This window comes from Chrysoperla carnea, chromosome 3 (genome assembly GCF_905475395.1).
Source record: "Chrysoperla carnea chromosome 3, inChrCarn1.1, whole genome shotgun sequence".
Taxonomy (NCBI): Eukaryota; Metazoa; Arthropoda; class Insecta; order Neuroptera; family Chrysopidae; genus Chrysoperla; species Chrysoperla carnea.
The window spans coordinates 61,558,902-61,582,544 of NC_058339.1; the positions used below are offsets into that span (position 1 = coordinate 61,558,902).

General features: G+C 28.4%; 1 protein-coding gene across 2 annotated transcripts in view; it reads left to right on the forward strand.

Moving 5' to 3' along the window:
* Window positions 1-23,643, forward strand: part of LOC123295632 (uncharacterized protein YBL113C-like) — a 276,979-nt gene that overhangs the window by 126,674 nt on the left and 126,662 nt on the right. For both annotated transcript variants that reach the window (XM_044877048.1, XM_044877049.1), the window contains exon 4: window positions 15,992-16,171. In XM_044877048.1, coding sequence (XP_044732983.1) covers window positions 15,992-16,171 — 180 coding nt within the window. The remainder of the gene's footprint in view (window positions 1-15,991; window positions 16,172-23,643) is intronic.

Sequence of the window (23,643 nt, forward strand, 5' to 3'; positions counted from 1 at the left end):
CTTTCTTGAAATAGTCGTTACTTCATTTAAAATAAGTGGTAGAGGTGGTCTGGGGCGCCGTGCATAGACAATTCTAGCACTGCTTTCGACTATTACTACCCTTCTAACCAAATATAATATCTAGCATGAACAATATTCATCATTATTATAATACTTGTTCATATTTCTTTATTCTGTGTTCTATTTAAAACTTACCTACTTATTATTTAGCTTCTTGTTGAAGAAAATTTACGCAAAGTAACAAATTTTACTTGTTTTGGGTCACATTTACTTGCTTATGTACTGATTTTTTAAAAGTAGTTTTTAGGCATTATACTTTCTTAATGATTGTTTCGATTTTTTTTTATCATTATTCTGTTTTGCAAACTAAAGTTCCAAACGAAGTTAACTGATATGAAATTCGGTGCATGAGCCATAAAAAAACATTGAACAAGTTGAAATTTTTATAGCTCATTCACTGAATTTCAGATCATTAAACTTTCTTAGCTATTTCTAATCACAATATAAATTTATGATAAAACTAGGTTAAATATTATGTAAATATAGCAAAATATAATTTAGGATCTGGACAAGGTTCTCTTTATAGACTAGAAGAGGCGGCAGAAATGGACATCGAGAAAATAATATACTTTGTTAAACTGCTTTGGCTATCCCTAGCTAGAAGCTTTATCGAAACCTTAAACAATTCACGTACCTTGGATGTAAAAGCAAGGATCAAGAAAGGAAACGGTGCCCAATGTCAAAATAAACCTTCTTTGGCATATAATTCATGTCCAACATTAAATTTGTACTGCTATGTGGCTATGAAATGTGAAAAATGACTAGGAAGATAACCGAAATGTCACAAACGATCGTCTAAACTCTAGAGGAAAGAACCAAACAATCAACCATTGAACAAAAATATACAAGAAAGAAATTGGAGTTGGATCGACCATACACATAGAAAATCCGACGTGAACATAGCTGGACAAAACTGGAATTTGGGAGAGGAAGAGAGTACGATGTAAGAAAAGGTGGAGAAGGGCAGCAGAAATAGACCTGAAAAAAGCAGGAAAGTCATGAAACGAAGCGAAACACCTATACTTCTAGAGGAGGGACAGACACCTACGACAATCTAAAATGAATTAGCCTACTATTTCTACGCCATTACAGCATGCTTTTTAGTGTGAGAGAGGAAATGAAAAAACAAAGTTTATTTTTTTTTGTATATCTATGCATATTTTAGAATATGCATAGATATTTTTTTGACAGTACATTTTTTCTCGTGAATATAATAAGCTTTGTAATTTTTATAAAACCAATATATTATTTATATGGTACAGTTTGCAAGATATCTTGTTAGATATGGTTAGTGAGTACCTTATATACCTGGCATAGTCAGTGTATACCTAGGTTAGATCCACTTGGTAGTAGGTACCAACATATATAGTTATTATCCAATGGTAATAATGCAACATAAATAAATGCATCCATCATCTATCAGAACTGAACAGCAGTATAGTAGTGAACAGTATGAACGCATTAAGGGAATTGATGCATATTTTAACTTCTATTGTATTTTATAGACTTTAATAATATAACATTATTCATTCATTTTCATTCAAGTTTTTCCTACACAATTCTATCAACTCACAGACATATATACATTTTGTTGGAATGTATTAGTATAGAGCCATCCATAGACATATAATATTTAGGTAGATAGTTTTCTTAAAAATAATTCAAAATCTATTTGTGTGTTACCTACTAGAATGCAAACTATAAAAACAGCCCAAAGTATGCTTTCATAATCTATGATTTTTGCCGAGGTTTTACAGCAAGACGACAGTCAGCTATCAGTAGCTATCATTTTGAAAGTATATTTAATTTGAAATAATTGCAGTGAACAAACAGGTGAGGTTATATCTTTCATGCATATACAATGCACTACACCAGCCTATGACAACTATTAATTAAACTAATTTTGTTGTGACGACGAGAAGCAATCCTGCTGCCCTATCTGAGCTACTAGGATTGACAGAGATACAATAAGAATTTATATGTAAAAAATGTTCCTTATAAAAAAATAAACAACTTTTTTTTTAAACAATTTTTCGTGACATCCTTATTTTTTCTCCAAAAATATAAAAGATGGAGAGATGAAAATTTGTAGATAGCTTCAAGCTTGATGAAAATTTTTTGTAAAAAACGAAAAAAATTTGCTAAATTTCGAAAACTAGTACAAATGTTGACCGGAGGACGATGTAAGGCTACTGTTTTGGTATGTTATTTCTACCTTTTAGGAGAGTGTGAAAATACGTTTTGCAAAATAAAAATTATGCTACCTGCGTAATGGGTGAAAACCCCCTTTTTTTAGTGTTTCACCTACTACGCAGATAGGGCAACACTCTCCTAAGAGATCAAAAAAGCAGCTTTACATCGTGTTTTGCGATTTTAATGTAGAATTTTTTTATTAAGAAAGCATTCAAAACTAATTGAATTTTAATCAGTACAGTATTCTTTAAAATATATTCATAAAGGAATTTCGTAAAAATATCCCAGAATGTCTAGTTTGGTTGAGAAAAACAAAAGAAGGCTATAATAATCGGAAAAATATCAATTAGAAAATACAATTTATGCCCACAAAACTTTCAAAAAGACAATACTAAAAATTTTCCAATAAACTCTTATGGAAATCACGATAGCACAAATTCTATCTAAGAACAAAGCAAATTTCGCCGAAATGTCTAGGGAAAATGTTTTTTACATATGTTTTATACCCTCATCCTCTCAAAATATAAAACTGCATTAAAATTAGCGGTAAATGTTCCCAATTTTACTAAAAATTTAATCGAAATCGAATGACTCATTTTCAAGTTTAACGACAAACATATCTACCGACAGGCAGCCCATTTTAATTGCGTTCACTCATATTGTGAATAACCAACTTCGTTGCATTTCGATACTTAGTTTTTTAGGTAGGTACCTAGGTACTTGCACGCAGAAATTTATTTACATCCTTTAAGTTCATCTTTGTAATTTATATTTTTACATAATAATGAAGAGCCCTGCTACAGTTAATTAGTAGGACCTTTAAGATTTAAAATTAATAACATAGTATAGTTTTCTATAATACTTCTTAATACTTGGTGAATATGGGCTATTACGAGTGAATATAGCCGTATACACATTTGACTACAATTTTGAGATATATAGCATAGTTTTATTTAACTAGATAATAAGGTGAAACATCGCTGATTTTAACTAAAACCTATAAAATGTAATTTTTCAAAATTTGTGAACAGAATGCATTAAAAGTTTATGACACCATGAAAACGATGGTAAATTAATTTACTTAATATATTTTTTTTTTATGTCTGGATCATCACAACAGATAATCCCAACTTTTGAACTTCGAAAAAAATCGAAAATAATATTTATTGCTAATTTCTATAAAACTAATTTTATAAGCTTAACCAAAATATCACAAATCTACTCTATTGCCGTACACTGAGTTGAATAGTTTATGCCATATAGCTAACAATCCTATGTGGAGATCGATTTTCGGAGAGATTATTATCATCTATTTATTCCCCTTTGTGCAATTTTTAATTTTAGATTTTTGTATGTTTCTAAATGAATATTAATAATTAAAAAATCATAAACCAATATTTATTTCTTTTATATATATGGGGTCATCAGGAAACTCCCAATCGTCAATGAGGTGGTGAATGAAAAAAGTCTAAGAAGCCCTGGTCACGGATGATCTTGAAAAGTATTAATCCCATCGTCCGGAATATTTTTGAATTTTTTGGGTTATAATGACCTCATAAACCGAGTTTTATGGAATTCGGAAACAAAATATTTTTGTTTATTTTTCCAAAGGATTCAATTTAAAAAATTTCGAATTTCTAACATTTGTTGTTGTTGTCGATTGACATAACATTCAGATTATATCGTGAATTTAATTGAAAAAAAAAACTTTTAACAAAAAGAAAACCGACTTCAAAAGAAAAACTTTTCCAAAACAATATAATATGCATTAAAAAGTAAAAAAATACGATAATATAATGTAGTTAAAATTATTGTTAATTTTGGAGTCGGTATCAGTCAAGAAAACAACTCTGACAGAACAGTTTGCTACATTAACTTGGCTGACACCGGCTCCAAAAATAACAATCATCGAAACTACATTATATTTTCGTTATTTTTTTAATTTTTAGTGCATATTAATTTGTTTTGGAAAAGTTTTTCTTGTGAAGTCGGTTTTCTTTTTCTTAAAAGTTTTTTTTATTTTGTGGTTTTTAGTGAATCTGAAGTACATTAACTAATTTTTCACTTAAAAAAGAATCATCGAAATAGTGCATACATAAATGCATACGTGCATCTTGTCGTGCAAACTTAATGCGAATTTAAGACTTTTATGGTTTTCTCATGGATGACGTTGTCAAGACTTGACCACGCGGGAAGCACCAGCTTTCAAATAGATAAAGAATCATCAAAATCGGTTCACTCAGTCGAAAATTCTGAGGTAACACGCATAAAAAAATACAGTCGAATTGATATCCTCCTCCTTTTTTATTTGAAGTCAGTTAAAAATTAAAAACTTCTTATGCGTTGGACATCCTTATTAATTTAGCTCCTTATACATTGCATTGAATAGTTTAGGCAATATTAAAAGGTTAGAAGAGCGATTTTCGACGAGTGTTTAGAACTTACCTCACAACTTGTTCGTCCAATTGTCCCATGGAATGCATTTAAAAATTATTTGTTAGAAAAAATTCGTTTCGATTTTCGACTTTTTTAGATTTGCTATTTTATGACAAATATGTGACAAAGCGTTTAAGTAATATGTTCTTTTTAAACAGAATATTACACTGGAATATCATTTTTTTTCTTCTTTTTACACTTAGTATACTACACTGTAGCAAATAGAACAAATTTCTAATATTTTAATGTAGACATTAAAATCATGATTTCAAAATACATGACGATGCTATGGTATTAACACATAGATAATAGTTATGTATAAAAAAGTATATTTAAAATAAAATAAAAAATATATAATGAAAAAGATTATCATTCATATTTCCATTTAAAATGGAAAAAATATTGGTGCATTTATACTGTTGGAAAATGATTATGGAATTTAGTTTCCTTAACGGATATTCATATATACCTACCATATATAGGTAGAGGTATATATGTTATACCTCACATGTTTCCTCACATCATTCGCCCTGCATTTAACCAGTTTTCATGTTGTATTTGTATGATATGTATAATTATCGTGTATGTTCTGTGAAAGTTCTCTGGCTGTTCAATAGATTCCAAATATTTTCAGAATGGGATGATCTGAAGAGACAAATTAAACAATCCGATATGGAATAACTTATTACGTTATAGTCTTCACCTCCCTTGATCTCACTTATCCCCCTTCCATAACGCTTGAAATAGGGGTAGGGATTGTTTTACACAAGTAAAATATATGTACAGTTTTAAATATTAATAGGGATAATTAATGAATCATTAAATGATCTGAAGTATAGTAGTAACATGTTAAAAATTTTGTTGATAGGCGTAGAGAATCAAAAAACAACTTAAAGATAGTGAGATTTTTAATTTCAGAAATTTCACTTTTTTAAATATTTAAAGTGATACTTTTGGAAAGTCTACCCATTTGCCTCTCTAGCATGATAAGGTCATATTTAAGATATCGGTCAGAAAAAAACGCATTAGGAAATTTGATGAACTATGACGAACTAAATTAAAAGCATAATAAATCTTAAAATATTTTCACAGTTTACATACAAAAATTCCCTCTCCAAATACTGTAGAACTTACCGCACAACTACACTGACTATCTCCCAAAGTTTGACATTGTTTGCCTTCTCATTTTCTACCGGTTTCAAAAAGTGTATATATATACAGATAGGTACATAATATATTTTATAAATGATAAATGTATATATATTCATCCATTTGTCTCCCTATAAATGTGAACCAAACCCATTTAACAGACCCCAGACCAGCTGAACACACATCATCATGCCATTACTTTTCGTTAAAAACTAAATGATGAATGTTGAACATAAATGATAATAATTCACAATCGTAATTACTTTTCAAATAATTTATATTTCTATTTGATACTGCTAATTACAATATTTTCATCATATTTATAAATTACAGTAAAATCTTCTATTATTTTATTTTTTTATTTTACATGTTAGTTCTATAGTCATTTTTATTGAATTATTTCACTTTTCACATTTTGCGAAGATAAACACTTTGTGACATGTAATGTTTAAATATAGCCCAATAAAAAAATCTTACATCTTTAGCATGAACTCGATACAAAAATTTTAGACTCTCTTTAACCAAAAAAGCGTTGATTGCAAATGTATAAAACCGAAGATAGAGGACACACAGGGTGGGTCATTTTAATCTATAATGGCTAATAGTTCGTTTTGTAGTTAAACCAATCAAAAAAATAACTCAAACAAAAGTGGTTGAGTTTGATGGGGGACATCATGGTCTGACATATTATTGGACCTAGCCTTTCGAGTTTCTTTACTAGACAATTTAATCCTAAACGGTAAGAGATAGAATGACACTTTAAATAAGAATGGACTTAAAACTATGACAATAATGCATTTAATCGAAAAAAACTGTGCTAACTAGGAAAAAATGCTTTAGTCAAAAGTTGTCAAGGACAATAGAAAGCATTAGCTTGTGTCCATGACTTTGGTCTAAAATTATCTATAAACGCATTTTCTTTTGATTAAATGCAACAATGACATATGTTTTAAGCAAAAATTGTTAGTTTTTTTTATGAGGATTAACTTTCTAATTTAAAGTTTTATTCTATCTCTTAAGGTTTACAATTTAAATTGATTATTAAAGCAATCCGAAGAACTAGATCCATTCTGATGTCAGACCATGATGTCACCCACCAAACTCTACAATTTTGTTGAAATTATTTTTTGATTGGTTAACTTCAAAACGAGCTATTAGCCATTATAGATTAAAATGACCCACCTTGTATACAGCAACAGATAAATGTATAAAATAACATTGATGATGAAATAATCAAAATAGCATTGTCAAAAATTAACATTTGTTTGTAAATCAAAGAGAAAAACTTTTTACAGTCTGCCATTCATTCGGCTCAATTGAGCAAAACTGTCCAATACACTAAAAATTTATTGGCAGGCAGTTTTCTCGAATGCAAACTTTAAAATAACCAATATTAGTCGAAAAATTAATTGTTATGTTTAAGCTTGTACACGAAAGAACCGTCTGTCAATAATTTAGCATACTCATTATTAATGTTATTTTTAGATTTCTCTTTTGCTTGTGGCTGTATATACGTTCTTTATCATTGGCAGACTGTAAAAAATTTATTATGTATTTCTGTCACAAGCTGGCAGTTTAATTTCCAAAACTATTTCAAATAAAATTTTTTATTCTTTTTATTTGGAGTTATGAAAATTAAAATTTGGTTGATTTGATTTGGTTTTCATTTTTTTAAGCGGTTTTGTAATCGATTATCGCACAATATTTTTAAATTCTTTAAGTGCACTACCTAAAACATACAAGTCTTTTGATCACGTTTTCCTCAGATCTCTAAAGAATTCTAAAATTTTAAGAGACAACTTTTTTTATAGATAATTTTATGTTCTTTAATTCACTAGTACAACTATTTTTTACAACAAATAGTTTTGGAGATATTGGTAATCAAATTTTTTCTGGACAGAAATTACCCAAAGTTTTTATGTTGGATTCACGATAGAGAGGAAATTCATTCTTTTACTCAGTTCCAGTCATCAAGTTCCATTTAAATGATCTCAATTCTTCGCAAATATTCAGCCCAGTATATATTGCGCATATCATCGTTATTTAAAATGTTTTATACTTATGGTTGCAGTTTTACTATGTGATGATTGTAGCAAAACAAAAAATAAAATATTTTGTAAAACAGCGTAACGTCAATCAATTAAAATTCATAACTTGTGAATAATCGGTGTCAATAATTACCTATATTTATGATCAATACACATACAATAAATACACAGTATAAGGTACATCAATTTAAATTTTATTATAAATTTGATTTAAAAGATGCGGTCAACCGTTTTCATGTTAATTACATACACTATGATTTTATTTCTTCTTGCATTGCTTTTACTAACCATGATAGCCAACCGATAAACCAGAATTATATGGATTTTATTGTAAGATTTAACTTGGCATTTTATATTCAAATTCATAAAAACATATTCTTACATTCGTATACTATTTGTGATGATAGTGTACAATACTAAGATATTGTATCTATACATATACAAAATAAAGATACACAACTGCAAATTTATAAGTTGTTTTTTATGCTTATCTTTTAAAAAAATCCGGCAAGAATCGTTTTATTGGTACCCAAACATTCGTTATCAATTACAGATTCAATACGCTGTGTTTGACAAAGCGGTAAGAGTCCTTTTCTAGATATATATAAAAGTATCTATTAGTATAAATTTTTTCGAGTATATAGAAAAGAATCAAAAGTATGTTTTTTTATACTCCGTAGGTAAGGTTAGGTTACATTGGCTGTCCACGAAGGACACACTGAGGCTATAGAGCCCATTATGACACCATATATGTGTTTTACCATCTTTCCGCTAATAATTTCATTTATCAGCTCCTCAATTTGAGAGGCTAAATGCACCTACTTCTTGCATATACCATGCACTACACCAGCCCATCACAACTATTAATTAAATTAATTATGTTGCGACGGCGGGAATCGCACCCGCTACCCTAAACATACCGCGGACGGAATTGGAATTTTATACTCCGCATACCTCTAGCATTTTAATTAAGCACAATTTGATTGTTAATATATCATTCCACAGACTGTGAAAAATTCCTTTTTTATTTAATACCCAATTGTTTTGCTAATCTTATATTGCAATTAATTGCATTCCTAGAAAGAGTCATTTCACGAGTGAACAAGTTAAAAGTTGCCTAAAATATTTCCTTGCGCTTCCACCAACAAATAAAAATTGGAAAATGGTTCACTTCAGATGAAACGTTAAGCAGGCGTCGCTTTTTATTTTCTCGACACTTGGCGTAATTCGTAAATTTTCAAGATTTAAAAAAAAAAAAAAAAAACAGATACCCGGATTATGTTGGGAAAAATGATTTTTGTTTTTATAATTGGATTATCTTCTTATTATCCATGAATTTGAACGTTAAAGACACAATCAAAAGTTATTCGGTTTCCTCGAAGGAAAAAATCCCGCTACTGAGAATTTTCTTTAGAAAGGAGTTGTGTAACCGTACCTACATGAAAACAAATATACAACGTTTCAATGTGCCTATAAATATCAACCTTTCATCTAGAATATATAAATTGACACTCTTTATCATCTTTGGTACGGAATTTTAAAATTGACGGATGATTGGTATATTATTTTGCTGCATTGTTAATTATTTTCACTTTGAAAATGATTGATTTCCCAATGTTTTTGGCATTATAGATTTAAATAAATTAATTAAACGTTTTATATTTAATGTTTAATAAAAATAACTTCTTCCAGGAAAAATGAAAAGAAATTTATTATTATAGAAAGTTATTTTTTTTTTTACCAATTTATAAGAAATGCAGAAAAATAGGCAATTGTAGTTAGTCAATTTTGAGAGATTTGCGGAACTTATTATTATTCAGTTTTTGCATACACGAAAAAGTTTAGCAGGCTTTGAAAATACATAAGGGTAGGGGAGAAATTTAAAAGTCAAATGTGTTTATTGTGTTTACTGGGGAAACAGCAAGACAAGGAGGGTATTATTTACAAGGGAAAGTATGTTTCTGAAGTTTTACAACTTGCAGCCATGTCTTAAACTAAAAACCATGAAACGTCTTAAACTGAAAACCATAACATGGCGACTATAATTTTTGGTATATTTTTTATCATGGATGGTTTAAATTCGATGGCCACACTTGATAAATTAGGAATTGCCTAAAGTTTTATAAATGTGTTAAGTTTGGTAAAATACCTGTCTTATTTTGGCCTTTTGAAGGAGTAGTTGAACTCTTATTTGATATTACTGAAAATAAATTTAAATACCAATAATATTAGATTATCCAAATGACTTCAGGCTGGAGTAACAGTAATTTTTCACGTATTTTCATCCTACACATCAAAAAGTTACATATTACATAAAACATTAACCTTTACATAAATCAAAGTGTAAAAACTCTTAATATTTGTAACATTTAAAACAAATGATTCACACCTACCATATATTTAGTAAATATTGTTTAAATAAATATTTACTATATTTAGTCCGGTTGAATGTATACTAAATTATTTACATTATAAGTGCCATTGAATCACGGTTCATGTACCATACATACCTATATATGAATTCTCTTGAAAATATATATTTGTATTGTTTACATGTATTTAGTATAAGGTCGTATATAACATTATGTTTCTAGAAACATTCGTTATACGGGTACAAAACAACAACGATGATCTTTTGTTTTATATAGAAATTGTTTCTATTTCAATGTTTTGGTACATATACTGGTATACAAGGTGATTTAAGCTCAAACAGCAGGCCTGAATGGTTCACTGCCAATTTATGAGAAAATGGCTCTACACTAGCTTATATTTTACATGTGTACCACCCACAAGTATAAAACCAACTTTTTAAAAAAGTCACTAGTTCACTTTCAACAAGTGTACTTGTGACTTGTGGCATTATGGAAACGAATCTTTTTGAAGATGTCGGTATTTTGTCATGTGCAGATTTCTAATTAAACGTCATAATAAACACTTAATAATACTTTTAAAGGTTAGAAATTAGAAATGTGCAGATGGAAAAGAAAAACATCAACAATTAAAGAATTATATTTTTTAACGATTTTAATGCTAAAGAAAATTTTAGCTAACTACATACGACACATTATAAACATTATCATATTATTATTAAATCCGGACATATAATTATTAATAATTCCAGGCACTTTCGGTAGTGTCTAATTAAAGGACAGACATCCCCGATTGACATCAAAAAAGTTTGTTCCCATAATGCCACAAGTGAAACTTGCCACTTGTTGAAAGTGAACTAGTGACTTTTTAAAAAGTTGGTTTTATACTTGTGGGTAGTACACATTTAAAAAATAAGCTAGTGTAGCGCCACTTTCTCATAAAATGAAAGTGAGCTATTTAGGCTTCCGTACTCAAATGGTAAATTACATTTTTAATTAAAGTTAATCAGGAAAACGTCTTTTTCGTGATTCTTTGTATTGTAATTTCAGAAAAAAAGATATTATATTGATAATATCGCCAAAATGACTGCCTAAAATAATTGGAAATTTGCTACGTAATGCTACAAGCATGGGTTATTATATTTCGTTATTATATTTGTAATAAAGTCATGGGCATTAGGAGTTTTTTTTCCAAATAGCATGATGGCGTACCAAAATTTCTACCACTGGTTTTGAAATTTATTCTCATTACCCTTAAAAGATGAAAGACCCTTAGTACACACAATCAAATTTTTCTAATTTTTCTAAGTAGACATTTTGGCTGTAGTCACAAAAATATATGATCTAACAGACGGTATAAGGACGATTTTCACCCATTTGATAACCAGTGAGACATATTTTTTATGAAATTTTATTAATTTTAAAAAACTCCTATCATAGTTTTCTATCGAAAAGTGTTCATGCTTATTTTGAGTTAAATTCATTTTAATTAATTTTTTTTCATGAACGGTTTTTTCAAGCAAGCTTATCCCATTATTTTTGCAATTATTTTTTCTACCTTCTGATACCAGTTTCGATTTTTTAACCAATCATTATAGTTGCCTTTATTGACTTACCTGTTCATATGGTATGAACAGATCTAAACAGATCTATTATTATGAAAGTAATAGTTTTGACTTGCCTGAAAAAACCTTTCAATCAAATTGATTAAAATTAATTTAATTAAAAATAGCCGCGAACATTTTTCGAAACTATGATAAGAGTGAAAAATTATGCGATTATCAGATGAAGATCGATCTTATACTGTCTCATGTACTAATATTTTCGTTTCCAAATTTTCAACAATTGGTATCTAGAAAAGACACTTCCTGAAAGTGTATTTTGAAATTGTTATTATTATAACGTTATCTGTCATTTGATGAAACCCTAATGTTCTTGGTTTGACCATCCTGTATAATAAAAAGTAGGTATATTATATATTATGTACATATCAAAGTTTATATGTGCATTGTATAACAATCCATTTCTGTATATATAAGAACCCAAAGTAACTATTATTGTCCATGTTTTTATTAAAAATTAACCATGTTACAATTTATTTTCAAAAGGTTTAATGTAGTACTGATTCAAATTGTCAAAAAAGGATAAAATAGATATCTTGCTTAAAATAAAGATTGTTATTAATAAAAAACAAAACATATGGGAAAAAAAAAAAATTAAAAAAAAAAAAAAACAAAAAAAAAACGGACTTAAAAAAAACAGTTCAAAAACAAATTAATATTCACAAAAAAGTAAAACATAACGAAAATATAATTCAGTTACAATTATTGTTATTTTTGTAGTCGGTGTCAGCCAAGAAAACAATTGTGACAGAACAGTTTGCTACATTAACTTGACTGGCACCGATTCCAAAAATAACAATAATTGTAAATACATTATATTTTCGTTATTTTTTACTTTTTAGTGCATATTCATTTGTTTTTGAACTGTTTTTTTTTTTAAGTCGGTTTTTTTTTTATCAAAAGTTTTTTATTTTATGAATTTTAGTGAATCTGAAGTACACTAACTAATTTGTTATTAAAAAGGAATCATCGAAATCGGTTGGCGTGATACTGAGTTATTATTCCATTTTCTGTGCACATACTTAATGCAAATTTAAGACTTATTTAATTTTCACATGGATGTCATTGTCAGAACTGGACAAAATTGAAATGGGACCACACAAGAAGTACCAGCTTTCAAAAAGTAAAAAATCATCAAAATCGGTTCACCCAGTCAAAGGTTCTGAGGTAACAAAAGTATCTTTGATAAGATGTTGTGGAAACAATTTGATCTTCTATTGATTGACTTTGGACCATCATGATGTCTATTGATTGAAGTGGTACATTATGTTGATGAATTGTCCACCTTTTTCCCCTGAAATTATCCCTATGAATATGCTGTTTGAAAAAAAAAATAGAAAATGAATATTCCCAAACTATTAGAAAGAGATGATATTCGAATTAAGGAACATCTACGAACACCTTTTAATCCTTACATGTGATACACAAAAATTGGCAAGAAATTCTTTTAATATTTTATCTTAGCTCTGTTGATGCATAATTAATTCGCCGTTGACTTTTTTTTTAAAACTAGAACATTCCAAAAAATTAATGTTTAGACTTACCACTTGATGGAATTTGCTCTCTTCTTTCACTTCATTGTTTTATCCGTTCTGTCTCAGGTGTAAAGAGATGGTAAGTGCTTTAAGTCATGTTTCATCTTCAGCTAAGAATCGATGCAAAAACTTATATTTATTGCCGAGCACAGCTTTGTTATGTATAAAATATAAATCTACATACGTTGTATATACATCATACCTTTATTGAAACTTTTTTTAAGTGTATTTGCTTGTATTTCTTCAAATTGCATTAGAAAGCTATCAAATACCAAGATTGCTTCAATATTTCAGGCGTGTTTTTTTTCTGTTGTGAAACTTTATACATCACCTTTTTTCGTTTTGTTTTGTTGGAGGACTTCTTACACTGATTGATTGAACAATTATGCTATTGGGTCTTATTGTGAGCCTTATATTTTTTTGAGATTAGGTAATAATGTGTAATACAATTCCCTCATTACATCTCTAAGTTCATTCTTCCATTCATCGACTGAACAATTTTAATTTTTTATGTCTAGTACAATAAAAAAACTAATCAAAAATATATAGTTGTACGGGCTGTTGGTTCTATGCAACACAAATTATGTGCCCACAATACAAATTGTTTAGTTTACTACTACCATCCCATTAAAATGTAATCATAATTTGCCTCGATGCGATGTTCTTGCATTTACTTGTTTACATTTTAAAGAACACAAACCACACTCAAGTCTACATGTTTAGTATACAGAATGTTTCGTAATCCTACAATCAAAACCTGCTGATTTTTCAGTAGGTTTTGATATAAATGATGTCAATATAATATATGTGTACTTTAATCGCCCGTAGCTCAAAAACTACTCGTTGAGAAGTTTTGTGGCCAGGAAAGTTTTTTATCAGAACGATCTGAAGATCATTTTGAGTGTGGTTTGAAAAAGATTCACAGAAAGTCAATTTCCTAGACAAATTATAAAACTATATTATATTCGTAGCTTTGATAAGCCCGTAGCTCGAAAACATTTTAGGGTGGGTGGGAAAAAGAGAGAAATTTTCCCATTTCATATTGCAGGCCTCTTTCAAAAAATTGCTAGAATCGTTTTTCTAGGTATGATGAGCATTTTTCTGAAAATTGGTAACTTTTTATTGATTTTATATTTAGATTGATGCAATTTTTGGTTTGCAATTATTGAACAGAACGGCGCTTTCATGTTAAGTTAAAAATGGTAACGTTTTTCAAAGCTTCACATGTCTTTTATCGATAACTTAATTAGTTCAGATTTTCCTCCATTAATTTTGCTGGGCCTAATTGTGAGGCAGTGGTTTTCTGTTATAGCCATTTAATTGTATTCCATTGTCTCTTTCTTTCCCCATGGTGAACATTGCCCCAAATTATTTCAATACATGCTCTAAAAGCCATTTGTATGGCTACATTTTTTGCGGTAGTCAACCATATTATAGATCCTGTAAAAGATCATTAGTATTCATTCCTGGTATCGATTTTTCAAGCTATGGGACTCATAGATAGGTTTTGTGATGTTTTCACATCACAAAACCTTTTTCGATTTGATAGTAGTAGAAATTATTTAAGTCACAAGTATGTTTCCCATAATAAACACCCTAGCAGCCCCCATAAGTTTTGGCTAAGTTTTTATGATTCCTATACAACAAACTACTAGAAATTCTAGCGACAACCGTTTATTTAAAGTACAAATCCTGAAATTTGGTTTCGGTTACTTCAATTTTTGTTATTATCTATATTTACTTTGTGGCCGTTATGGTGTTTCGGCACCAAAACGAAAGTGTTACCAAAAAAATTATGTTTCAATTGATGAGTACTTTATATGTCTTCTGTATAAATTTCAAGTCGATTCTCTTAACCGTTTACAACAAATTAATTATTAAAAAAAAACTTTTTTACATGGTGATACATCAAGCAGTCGCAATAAATTTTGGTTTTTTATTCATTAAATGCTTTAAAAAACGTTTTATCATTTACATAAATAATTTTTATCAATATTGCTCAAGTTTAAAGCTTTATTATCATACCAAAAGTAAGAACTGTGCACAAAAATGAAAAACTTTTTTTGCTAAAAACACTGATTTTGATAGTTAATTTCTCCTAAGCCGTACACAATCGATATGAATTTTTCTCAAACGCCGTACAAAATAATGATTAATTGATAAATAATATTTTTAATCTTTCCTATCACATTCAATATACGGTATCGAAATTCCTTAATGATTTGAAAATGATAACAAAAATTCAAAATTTGATTAATTAATTAATTACCCTTGGGTCTTTTGTGAAAAATTCATATCGATTCTCTGTAAGGTTTATGAGAAATATATAATTTATTTTGGTAAAAAAAGGCCGTATAAAAGAATGATTATTTGATAAATAAAATTTTAAAGTTTTTGGATCTTTACTCGCATTTTAATTTTTGGTAAGCGTATAAATTAATTAGTTTTTACGGTGTATCTTTTTAATAATCTGTAGCAATTAAAGTGAAACACCCCATATACAATATTTTGAAAATGTTTTGTTATTTATGTATGTTACATGTGTCTATTTACCTAAGTAAATTCACAACTTGTTGCAGATTATTCAACAATAGAACAACAACACAACATCATAATGAAGATGAGTAAAGTAGGAAATCAGACAAATTCACAAGACCCACAGGCGGTTAATTCACGTGTATTTGTTGGAAATTTAAATACATTCCAATGTTCAAAAACGGATGTAGAACGAATGTTTCAACGTTATGGACGATTAGCAGGTAAATAAATTATCATAAAAATTTTTTAAATATTAATAAATATTTTTTATTAGATATAAATTTCGTTCAAAAATATAGAGGGCTTTTCAGGCTATTCGACTTGAAAGATTACGACTAAACTGCTTGATTTTAAGAAAATTTTGCTATAGATGGAGTCTTATTGGTATTACATTTTAAAATTATTTTAGTAATACACGTGATGTCAAGAAAACACGAAACGTTACAAAGTTGTATTTGTTTAAATGTAACACCCTGTACATTATGTTATTTTAAGGTTCTATGATCGAAATAAAAATGAATTTTATTTGATTTAAATGATTTACTTCACTAAAGCTTTAAAACGCGGTTGCCGAGATATGTTATATTTTTTCTAGTAGAAGTTTTAACGTATAAATTCTGAAATCTTATATTCGTTTTTCAAACCAAATTTAACTTCCAAAACATTGCAGACAGGAAAATTATTACTTAAATATTTGATTTTTATTCAAAGTTTAATTTTAAACAACTTTCTTTCAGTAGTTTCTATAGAATAAATTATGGTAACTGAAATAAATATAGATATATGTTTATTCTTTCAAGTCGAATAATGTATACATTGTATACGAACGTATACAAGCCCTGTATAATTATTATAATCAAGATAAAATGAAAAAATTCAACTTCAAAAAAATTGTTTTGTTAGAAAAATTACTGTGAGGTTTTTTTGAGTTTCCATTATTCCATTTATGTATTTCATCCATGTTTTCAAATTTCTGAATCTTATTTAGAGTTTATAAATTCTCGTCGATCGAAAGCTAAAAAACCGTCGGTGCCTTTATTGAAGTTTCTGTTTAATGAAAATGTTTCCCAAAGTAAACTATACTATTTCTTGAATATTTAATTGTTCTGAGCCGAAGAAAAAAGTAAATGTAACTCATTCTCCTTTTGGAATAATTTAAATTTGGAGTTATGTATTTTAACAAAGTAAAATGATAAGATGTGATAAGATGTTACTAAAAGTGATAAGATGTTTTCGATCAGCATTCGATAAGACTTAGTGATTGATTGATTTATGTACTACTATTTTCTCAAAGAGGTAATTTCAAAGTTACTTGAAGGGTATATCCTTTCTTCTTTAATTGTTTTATTCAATGCCTTGAATCTGCCATTACATTGTGTACAAAACTGAGCTGATTATTGTTATCAAAGTATGATATAATAGGCTTAAGCTATTTCAAAATAAGCTAGCATGAAGCATGGAAATTCTACTTCCGTGAATACTATAATACATTTCTAGCCACAATAGAAGGATAGAGTTCTTATGCATTTGATGTTGGAATACTCTAACACCAATCGAAAAATATCACAAAAACCTTAATTTTCCCGACTCAAACAATATACCAACAAAATATTTATCGAGAAGTACCTACGCATTAAAAACGGATACATAAAGTAAAATGCAATTCAAATGCTAAAAAAAAAAGTTTATATTTTACTCAATTTCTGAAAAGCGATTCCTAACAAAACTGATCTTCTTTATTTTAGTGTTTTAAAAAATTTAATAAATTTAAATTAAGGGAAAGTGGTAAATCCATATTCATTTGGGTATAATAATAGCTTGTGTGGAATAGAATTAATAAAATATTTAAGTTTCTTTTTGACTATATAGGTAGTTTACAAGATAAGATGCACATAATTATACACGATATTATTTTAATAATTAATAAATAAAACGCTTAATAATTATGATTATAATCACATATAATATTATGATTGTATGTATGCTATGCAAGCAATGTTTTCCAACTCTATAATTAGAAGATTAAAGTTTATAATTTAAGTTTCTTCAGGGTTGATTAGGTTATATAATGATTTTAATTACTATTTATAATAGGAATTAAAGTATGATCCTGTATGTAATAGAGTCATTGTCATTGTAATTAGTTTTAAGTAATATTTATGTGTAATATTCGTATGCGTAATTTAAAAATGTAAATGTTTTTGTATATACATATAAAGTAAATCTAAATTTTTACTTAAAGCAGCTGCAAAATAAATTTATGGATTAAAGTGTATTAAGATGCAGTTGAGAATATATTTTTATCGTTATATTCTTTCATATTCCATTTACAAAGAACGTTCATTCCTCTGTTAAACGGTTGATTAAAATTGATTCATCTAGCCTACGAAAAGAAGTTTTGTCTACAAAAGCCATTTTCAGAAAAAAATAGTTATAGAGTTGATTAAAAATGATTCGTCTAGAATTTAGCCTATGAAAAGATATTTTGGCAACAAAAGTCATATTCAGAAAAAAACAAGTGAAAACAAACAATTGACTAAGTTAATTGTTGAAATACCATGCATAGACAGTGTTGATTACTCTATCACGTGAAACATATACATATACTCAATGTCACAAAAAATGCTCGTTTTAAAACATTCTAAGTGTTACTATTATAACATAACATATGATGCGTACGCTTAGAATGTTTTAACTCTGGCACTTTTTCTGACAGTGAGTGTACATGTCACACATACGTAACTGATATCCCCATATAATACATATTATACAATTTACGCCTAATTTGCGCCCTCACGGGTAAACAGTGATGTTTACGAAAAAATGTTTCAAACAAAAGTTGTTTATTTTTTGGAAAGGAAGATTTTTTACATTTAATTTTTTGTTCTTTCTTTAACGGTTTACAAGATGGGTCCTACAAGATGACCCATAGGCCAAGACCCAATTGACCTATGTTGCTCATTTACGAACTTCACCTCACTTTTTACGCCTTTAGTACGCCGTAAAAATTTCACCTTGATATTTTTTTTTGTTTTTGAGTTATCGTGTTGGTAGACAGACGGACGGACGGACAGACAACCGAAAATGGACTAATTAGGTGATTTTATAAACACCTATATCAAAATTTTGTTCATAGCATTAATATTTTTAAGTGTTACAAACTTGGGACTAAACTTAGTATACTTTGCATATTACATATATGCATGGTATAAAAACATATTTGAAATTTTTTTAATTTTTTATTTTATTTCATCGTTAGAAAATGGTTCTTGCTAAATATACTTTTACTAACGAAGGCTAAATATAATGTTTACTATTGATTAAATTCAGGATAGTTGTTCTACTTTCATTAACGGCAGCTCAGCGTTCATACATTAGCATTAATGTAAGATATTATGAAAAGAACTCTTGAGCGGGCATCAAACAAAAAGAAAAAATTTTTATATTTTAAAAAGTGCAAACAAACAATTGACTGAGTTATTCGTTAAAACACGATTTAAAGATAATGCTGAATATCAGTACTTGCACTATTATTAATAAATAAATTATATAAGTGTAGGAAACCAACACATTTCTTTTGTTCGAGTATTCTCTAGAAAAATTGGCTTCCAGTATTTTCAAGAAATTTTTTTTCATTTTTCTAATGTTTTTAATGAGAGTTGAAATTTTAAAAATTTCAACTCTCTACCTTTTATAGCCTTAGAGAAAATGGACATCACAGTTTTGCTCCAATTTTCTCCCTCAAGAGAAAACAATGATATTTAGAAAAATTAATTTTTAAAAAGTTGTTTATTTCTTTAAAACAACTTTAACATTTAAACATTTGTTTTATTTCTTAAGCTTTACAAGATGAGTCCTATATATTATGGCTCAATTTATCCTATAGCAAGAGTCATATTTTTCACTTTAGACTACTCAAACGCCTCCTTTTTGTTATGTTATAATTTGCATTGTATTTCATTAACTACGTTATACACCAATAGATGTCTGATGAATTTTTCATGAAAAGACGGATAAAAGGACATTTCTGATAAATGAAACCTAGCTAGATCGACTTATCGCCTAGCTAGATCGACTTATTATATATATATATATATATATATATATATATATATATATACAAGAATTGCTCGTTTAAATATATAAGATAAGATTACTCCTTTACGAACTTCAAACCTTTTTAGATCGACTTTTTCAAACCTAGCTAGATCGACTTATCGCCCCAAAAAACCCCTACATACTCATTTTCATGAAAATCGTTGGAGCCATTTCCAAGATCGTTGATATATATATATATATATATATATATATATATATATATATATATATATATATATATATATATATATATATATATATATATATACAAGAATTGCTCGTTTAAATATATAAGATAAGATTACTCATTTACGAACTTCAAACCTTTTTTTACTCGTGTGCCATAAAAATCTCAGTTCTATATCTATTTTCGTTTTTCACGTAGGGACAAACATACAGATAGATATTAATATTTCTAAGCGTTACAAACTTGGCACTATACTTAATATATACAGTAAAGGGTATAAAATGAACCACGAATCTTGTAGATTGTAAAATAAATGAGTGAGTGATATAAAACTAAAATTTATAATATTTAAAGGTAAAAATAAATTATATTTCATGATAAACTAGATCCTTCTATTACACGACAACACTACCAACACCAACTATATGCATACATTTGCTCACAATATAAATATATAACTTGCAGATAGGTAGGTAGGTAGGTTTTGTATATACATACATATTATATCACTATTCTAGAGTTTGTTAGCAGCCAGAAGTGTAGTAAAGCTAAAGCTAACTAAAATATAAACTTAAATTAGTAATTTAACCCCATTTTGTTCAAAATCTCATTAAAATGGCGACAGAATTATATCCTCAAACATATACAAAGTATATAACATTATATTTTATATATAAATATGAGTACTATACATATATATTATTAAACTTGTTATATTCTATACAGTATGTTTTATCAAAATTTATATATTTTAAATTTTTTGAAACAAAACTGTTCATATAAGTGCGGCCCCGGCCTTTACTGTGCTCACCATCAACCTCCCAGAAGATGAAAATGACTTTCTATAACTTGCTTACACATTTCAATAATATTAATTATTGCATTTGAATTGAGATGTGTAGCTTCGAGGTTAAATACTCGTTCACTTAATAGAAGGTACTGTGATCAAAATCTAGAACTAGGGAAAACAATTTTTTTTAAATTGTTATAAAACCATTATCATGAAATTTCTGAATTAGTTTTACAGAAGAAATTATGCCCATATAGTACAAGATCCGAGTTAGGGTCGACCTTCACCCATCTGTTTACCGAATGAAAGTTATTTTTTATGAAATGTAAAATATTAACAAATATTCATTTAGATATGCGAGTCAATGAATTAACAGATGCACGTAATTACTATTTTTAACTTGTATATATGGGATAATAGAGAATGAAAAAATCGACAATTCAGCCGCTGCATATTTCTTATGGCTTTTACTATTGAGCTGCTACATACTTTTATGACCAAAATTCGATAGATATGCAAGTAAGAGAAAAATTTCAAAAGATTTTACTCTTGATATTTTCACTAAAAGTAGTCTTGACCGCATTTCTTTAGGCAACCCATTACAGGGATATTTATTAACATTTTATACTTCATAAAAAATATCATTCATTCGGTAAGCAGATGGGTGAAGGTCGACCCTAATTCGGATCTTAGACTAATAACTGTGGTTAATATGATCCATTCTATAGTTTCAATTTTCAAGTGGGCTTTGACGAATAACGCTTCTAATTTCAAATCCCGATTTTGGACTTTACATATCCCCAAAAGAAAAAATCTACGAGTGTAATGCCACAGGATCTAGGCGGACAACTCGTTCGTCTGAAGCGCGAAATTAATTGTTCACCAAATTGTTGTCACAATAAAGTCATAGTTTCACGTAGTTTTTTGGAAATGGCACCGTCTTGTTGATACCAAATGTCCTGGTGATCACGGGCTTCAATTTCAGAAAAAGTCCGGTATCTAGGCACGTAGCTGGAAACGGTCATTATTGACAGTTACGTTTAAATATTAACCGACGATTCCATTGGTTCATAAAAAACATCAAATTGTTGTTGTTTTTTTATTAAATGGTAGATCTTAAATCTCTTTAAGTTGCTTTTCCGACCAAATACGGATATTTTGCTTGTTGACTTATGGATCACAAAATAAAATTTTTGTCGAAAACAGTGGATTTTTTTCGAGCTTTTCTAAAAATTATTTTAAAAAAAATTGTTTCTTTGTTTGCTAATTGAGATGATAAATAAACCTGATAAATTATATATATATATATATATATATATATATATATATATATATATATATATATATAATTTATCAGGTATATATATCTTAATATATATATTTCTTGTGAGCGTGTGTATGTAATTGAACTCCTCCTAGACGGCTGGACCGATTTTGATGAAATTTTTTGTGTGTGTTCGTGGAGATTCGAGAATAGTTTAGATTTACAATTTGGTCCAGTACAACTGTTTTTGAGGGCTCCGTACCAAAAAAATGAAATTTCATTAAATGGTGGGAGCGCATATAAATCATATCACATTATGTATACTATGTGTACTATGTATTTTTAATAGTATTCAGGTATTGTCAATAGGCATTTATTAGAGCCATATGCGAGCGCAGCGAGCTCTACTATCAAAGGTCAGGCCAAAGGTCGAAGGTCAGGCCACTCCAATAAATAGGAGTTAAATTGGGGTTTAGCGGGATGGGTTTAGCGGACAGGCTAAACGTAGTATAGGTATTCATGAATTGGAGTTACGTTTTTACGGGACAACGTCCGTCGGGGCCGCTAGTATATATATATATATATATATATATATATATATATCCGTATTTGGTCTTTTTTTTAGTTTTAGAAAAAGTACATCCAAATGAATCTCTCATTATTATAAAAAAAACCTCCATATCAAACACTCTATATAAATGCTTTAATGTATAATACTCAGTAGTGATATTATACACAGGTATGTGTGCCTACCTAGGTATGTAAGTATATACGTTATACACTATATAACATTATATCTACCATCAATATTCGGTACATAAATATATTTAGGGTAACCTGTATTAATAGTTTCGAGTTACTATAAAACTATCATCCAGTAAATACATATAAAATAAAATGTTTTTATACATATTTTGTATATATAATATATATGTTTGACCTATCTATCCTCTTATAGTATGTATATATATTTATTTATACACTTTTATATATTATAAAATATTTCAGTTTTATTTCAAAGTATAATTTTTATTTTTCATAAAAGAATATTTACCTTAATCTGGTGCACTAACAACTTTATTACAGTCTTGAATTTATGGTCTTTTTAAACTTGATATTTTTTTGGGAATTTAATAATATCAGACGGTACAAAATTTAATATCAGATATAACTTATATTCTCTTTTTTATTTATTTTGTGGGGAACATTTCTAAACTTAGAAGAAAATTTAGACGTTTTTGTGTAGTTACCATAAAAATCCAAGAGAGAATCAATGATACGACTAAAATTAAAAATTAATGTAAAATAAGTTTAAATAAAAAATACTTTTTTAGAGAAAAACTTTTACTGTACC